The following is a 6000-nucleotide window of genomic DNA, read 5'->3' as shown; positions in this document are numbered from 1 at the left end:
TCGGTATCGCGTCTCGTCTCGTTCAACTCGATACCGAGTCGTCTTGGACGAGTTTTCCAATACGTTTGAGACATCTCATGAGATAACTTGAAAAATTGTACGTGAGACGTAAAACTCGATCAAAAAAATGATTTTGAGAGTTAGTCTCGTTCAGCTCTGATACTGAGTTAACTCGGGCAATACGTCTCGTTCTTGGACGAGTTTAAAAATCATGATTCTAATCTTATAAAAGTCGGTTTCAGCCCAATTTTTAATTGTATGTCAATCTCTTCTTTCTCCTTGAAGGTTTCATATTTACATAGAGAGGGACATTCAGACGAAACAAAATCCAAATAAAAAAATCAAAATCTAAGAATCACCTCACATTAATTTTTTTGGACTATTGAACGTTTAACAACAAAACTAGTGGACGATCCTATTATTATTCCAAAGGTCATATCATGACAGCTGCCTCTTTCTCCTCTCTCTCTCTCTCTCTCACACACACACACACACACACACACTTCCTTTGCTCCTCTCAAAACCCACTCATCACCCTTTCTTCTCCTTCTCTGTTTCACACCCATTTTTCATCTCGTTTCTTTCTTTCATTCTTTTTTTTTTTTTTCTCTTAATCTCTCTGTATCTACCTAGGGAGACCTTGTTTGTAAAAGCTTCTTGAATTTCAACTCAAAGAGGAAGAATGTCAGAGTACAAAGCAGCGTTTTTGAATGATCAGCTATCAAAAAGAACCTCAATATTCGGGCTTAGATTATGGGTAGTTCTTGGTATCTGCGTTGGAGCTGCCTTTGTTCTAATTCTTTTTCTCATCTCTCTTTGGTTCACCTCAAATCGCAACAACTCCTCTAAACAAAAGTCCTCTTCTAAATCCAAAATCCCAAATGAGTCGAAAGAAATCCAAGAAATTCGAATCGATCATTCTCGGAATCCAATTCACCATAATCATGATTCCAAGCCTGATCTAGCTCAAATTCCTCCCAACCCATTACCCGAATCGGACCCAGTCGCCTTAATTGAACGGCAAGCATTGCTTCTCCATCCTGAAGAAGAGAGCCCATTTGGGCTTAATAGAATTCACATTGAAATTGGGAAGGATCATCGGATTTCGTACCCAGAACGCGGTGCTGGTGCTTGCGGCGGTGGTGGTGGGTCGAGTGGGGAGAGTCGACCGGTTGATCAGGTTCCTATAGTGGTTCCTGAGGTCTCACACTTGGGGTGGGGGCATTGGTACACCCTTAGAGAACTTGAAGCTTCGACGAATGGGTTCGCTGATGAGAATGTAATTGGCGAAGGTGGATACGGAATTGTTTACCATGGTGTATTGGAGGACAATACTCAGGTTGCTGTCAAGAATTTACTCAATAACAGGTGCCTTCTTGCTTAATTTTTCGTCTTTAATTTACTGAAATTATATGTTGGTTTCGTAATTATAATGTTAATTTTGAGCTATAATTCAATTTCGTATAAACTCCAATCTGGAATGTAGCTCACATTGACTGTTTAAAGGTTTTAACATTAATTTGCGAGTTCTCTTTGTGAAATGTAGAACTCGGTTAATAAATTAGTTGGTTTACTTTTGGGGGTTTCATCTTTAATTTGCTGGAATTATATGTTGGTCTTGTAATTATAATGTTAATTTGAGCTATAATTCAATTTCAGGGAAAACCCAATCTGGAATGTAGCTCACATTGACTGTTTAATGGAGGTTTTAACACTAATTTAGGAGTTATCTTTGTGAAATGTAGAATTTGGTTAATATGGTAGTTGGTTTACTTCAGGGGACAAGCAGAGAGGGAGTTTAAGGTTGAAGTTGAAGCAATTGGACGTGTTCGGCATAAGAATTTAGTGAGGTTGCTTGGCTACTGTGCTGAAGGCGCTCATAGGTATTCCAATATTTGTTAGTTAACAGTGTCTTGCCTTTGTATGAATGTTCATTTCTGCAATTGCAGGCTAAAATTGCTAATATTTAATGGATGTTTGTTTTGTCTCTTAGATTGGCTTTAAATGGAATGAAAGAGAAATACATGTTCTGATCATAGTGAAAAAAAGCTCCAATTTTCTTAAAAAGTCATGATTAATTCACTATTCTTTCAATCGGCGATTTAATCCCTACTTATTCACAAAGCTTTGAAAGTTACATTTTTATATTATATTTTAACATGAAAAATTTTAATTTTATTTACTATGATGTTAAGTACTAGTATGTCTTTATTTTTTCCCTGTTTTTTTCCCCTTTTGTGAATTTTTTCCCCTTGCCGAATTTTCTCAAATCCTGACTTTGTCACTATGGATCTGATTTACTTGTTTGGATGTATTTTTAGGATGCTTGTTTATGAGTACGTAGACAATGGGAACTTAGAACAGTGGCTTCATGGGGATGTAGGTCTTTACAGCCCTCTTACATGGGAGATTCGAATGAACATTATACTCGGAACAGCGAAAGGGTATAGTATAAATTTTTTCAACTTAAACTCATGTGTGAGCTTCTTCGTTGTTCGAATTCTTGTGCTGTCGGTCGTGACTGAAACTTACAAAAAAAAATGTAGGTTGACTTATCTTCATGAGGGACTTGAACCTAAGGTTGTTCATCGTGATGTTAAATCAAGTAACATTTTACTTGACAAGCAATGGAACCCCAAGGTATCTGACTTCGGATTGGCAAAACTATTGGGATCGGAGAGTAGTTATATTACAACTCGTGTGATGGGAACATTTGGGTCAGTTGAAATCTCTTCATATGATAATCACATTTAATTTACAACAAAGTAGATGTAGCCTGGATGAGACTTGACTATTGGAGCGACAAAGAATGATAATGTTCTGTTTCCATGTCTTTTTTTTTGTTGGTTTTTTGGTAGCTATGTAGCTCCTGAATATGCTAGTACAGGCATGTTGAATGAACGAAGTGATGTATACAGTTTTGGGATTCTGATTATGGAGATTCTTTCAGGGAGAAACCCAGTTGATTACAGCAGACCAGCAGGAGAGGTATGTTTATGTATATATTAAATTACAAAGACTACTTGCCGATAAATTGCCAAGACTAGTTTATATGTTGCTGGACAAATTCAAAATAATTTCTAGATCTTTTTTATTTTTCTAATGCCTGACTCAGTTATTTTCAGATTAACCTTGTTGAGTGGCTTAAGACAATGGTTGTGAACCGGAATGCTGATGGAGTTTTGGATCCTAAGATAGTTGAAAAACCTTCTTCAAGAGCATTGAAACGGGCCCTTTTAGTAGCTTTGAAATGTGTGGACCCAGATTCACAGAAGAGGCCAAAGATGGGTCATGTGATACATATGCTTGAGGCCGATGATTTCCCCTTCCGAGATGTATGTCTACTTTCTTTCAATTTTAATTTTTTTTTTCTTTTCAAAATTGTATATTACTATTAGAATTTTCATGCTGAATACGATGCTGCAGCTGGTATTCTAATTTCCTGTGATTTGATTATATTGCAATCATCATGCCGTTTTTAAACTTACAATAAAAAAATTAAAAAAAAAAGAAGCCTAATTGACAATTTAAAATAGACTTTTCAAATACTTAAATCTCTTTTTAAGTGGATTCAAATGGGAGAATTAATAATCTAAATTCTGGCATTAGCATGATTTTGAATCCATGTAAATTTCATAATGATTAGTGCGAATAGACATGGACAATAATTATCCTTGGGACATCTCTACAATCAGAATTTGAACTACTAGTGCTCTATTTCATTCTAGAAACTAAAAACAGCACAACTATCATGCCGGTGTGCCTATGGTGAGTTTATGTTGTATTAGAAAAAACGGGGAAAGCTAAAGATAGCTTTAGATAAGTTCTGCTGATGTATAGGGTGCAATCAATGTCACCACCGTCTTGTAGCCTTGGACTCATAGCTCTGTTGTTTGACATGTAACAAACAAATTTTAGGACTTGTTCCAAATCCAACTCACCCAAAAATTCGACTGTAGTATTTATTTCTTATTTATTCTTTTTTGATGTTCCTTGTATTTGTACGCATTCTACTTACTTCAGTTCCAACTTGTTATTTGTTCTTCAGGATCGTCGAGCAGGACGAGATCAAGGACGTGCACATCATGATATCTCAAGGCGGATAATAGAATCAGGTGACAGTAGTGGGTATGAAAGTGGTACCCAAGCCAATAGGGGAAGGTGGAACAAACAAGAAAGCCAAGATGAGACGTAGACTGAGGAGAAGTTAAAGCAAAAGGTGGATCGCTACGTATGTTGCCTTGCTTCTCTCAATCCAGAGCTGGCCTATACATATATGTGAGTTGCATCAGTGTTATATACTATTTTAGTTTTGTTTAGCATCTCTCCACACTCTGTATACCATCATGACTGATTCAGTTCAGACATATCCGTTGGAGTCCTTTTCCAAGAGGGGCTTTGTAGCATCATATGTAATTTGTATCTTGGAGTTTCAGTTTTAATTTTGATTATCATTTAAAAAATAACATCATTTCTCTATTCTAATTTGTTTGTTAATTTTGGGTTTCTTTAAAGTTCTTTAATTCTTCATTATTCTATTCCAAACTATGCACATAAGACTGGACAATTGGGTTCACCAAAAAATGGGAAAAAAATAAAATCAACTGTGCATCAAGAGTTTCATGTTTTATCCCACAGACAGTTGCCATTGACAAATAAGGATGGCATCTTCCAACTAAGTATTGGACACATAGATTTGAGAATTGCAATATTCATTATTTAAATCAAGTATCAGAGATTCTTTGGCAGATACTATATCATTATGGAGTTTGAGGTAATTTCAGAAAATATGATCCTTATGGTTTATTGCACAAATCTCGATGTCCTAGGGGAAAATCAGATTTCCTCCCCCACCCTCCTGCATATGTTACTGTGTCACCTTTTAAAAAATTTATGCATAAAATTTCTATCAGTCTCCACAAAGGAACCTGGTTGAAGGTTTAAATGTTATTATGTAAGTTCCCTTTGACCAAAGGTACTTTTTTTTTGCTTTTTAGTGGGGCTTGGATTAAAGGATATGGACCCCTCCACCACATGGGTCATTTGAGCATACTTCATAAGCTTGATTGTGACTTGATGAAACCTTCACAGCTGGGTTGTACAATCAATTGGGTGTTCTCTTGGTAGAAAATCGTTGAGACCTTTTTTCATCTGCTTTTTGGCTTTTGTTTTTAGAGAAATGGTTCACATCAAACACCCTCTTTGGTGGGGTTTTTGGATTTTGTGATTTGTGTTTATGAAATAACGAGAGAGAGAGATTTGGCTTTTTGCATGTTTGATTCATTAGCTGTGGAGATAGAGATCTTAGCCTTTGGCGTGTTTGATTCATTAATTGTGTCTACTCTCATGGAGATTTTGACATATTAGGCTCATTTATTCCTAATTCGACCCATCTCTTCATGGAACCACCATTATAAATTATCATAATTGGTGATTCCTAGCGTTCCTGTATGAAAAATGCTAAAACTCCAGTGGCAGGCAGTGGACCCAAAGAGTGTTTCACATGGCATTTTGTTGATCGGTCGACATCTCCACGTGGAAAAAAGTTACAAGGCCTTATCCCAAAGAATTGGGCCGCCTAAATGAATGTTTGATGTTAGAATAACAGACTCATTAATTTTTTGTGTTTTAAGGACATCCAATCTTGTTCCCCTTAACAAATGCTTTCAAAACTCTGGTTTTCACATCTAGGCTCTGCTTGGTATCTCGCGAAAGACAGGAAAGTGCAAAATTTTACTTTTCTTATTTTTCACAGTTGTTTGCGATTGCAATGCTTGGTAGACCCGTTTCATGTCATCGTAAAACTTTGTAGTTGTTTGCATTGAATAAAAAAATTGTATAATCTTTAACAGAAAAATATAACAAAAAATATATAAAAGATGTGACAATTCAAGAATAACTGAAACAATAAAGATTATGACTGTGCTTGTTCGCATTGCAAACCACTATACATGCAAAATTTTGTGGTTACAAAGTTTTGTGTTTATTGGATTTTACATA

At 36.0% G+C, this 6000-nt stretch overlaps 1 protein-coding gene across 1 annotated transcript; it reads left to right on the top strand.

Annotated features, from left to right (window-relative positions):
- The first annotated feature begins 485 nt into the window (after window positions 1-485).
- LOC147404817 (putative serine/threonine-protein kinase At1g01540) lies at window positions 486-4485 on the top strand. Its single transcript, XM_086440894.1, has 7 exons — window positions 486-1368; window positions 1779-1883; window positions 2322-2444; window positions 2547-2717; window positions 2859-2988; window positions 3126-3335; window positions 4049-4485. The coding sequence occupies exons 1-7, from the start codon at window positions 683-685 to the stop codon at window positions 4193-4195; spliced, it is 1572 nt and encodes a 523-aa protein (XP_086297020.1). The 5' UTR covers window positions 486-682; the 3' UTR covers window positions 4196-4485.
- Window positions 4486-6000: the final 1515 nt, after the last annotated feature.

This window comes from Akebia trifoliata, chromosome 4 (assembly GCF_017979445.1).
Source record: "Akebia trifoliata isolate Shusen 1 chromosome 4, ASM1797944v1, whole genome shotgun sequence".
NCBI lineage: Eukaryota > Viridiplantae > Streptophyta > Magnoliopsida > Ranunculales > Lardizabalaceae > Akebia > Akebia trifoliata.
This window is presented reverse-complemented; position numbering and strand designations above follow the sequence as displayed.

Bases quoted from the DNA above. Each gene is read 5' to 3' on its own strand.
- LOC147404817 (XM_086440894.1), top strand. From the start codon at position 683: ATGTCAGAGTACAAAGCAGCGTTTTTGAATGATCAGCTATCAAAAAGA. The intron at 1,884-2,321 runs GTATTCCAATAT...ATGTATTTTTAG, and splicing joins TGTGCTGAAGGCGCTCATAG to GATGCTTGTTTATGAGTACG. The intron at 2,445-2,546 runs GTATAGTATAAA...AAAAAAATGTAG, and splicing joins ATACTCGGAACAGCGAAAGG to GTTGACTTATCTTCATGAGG.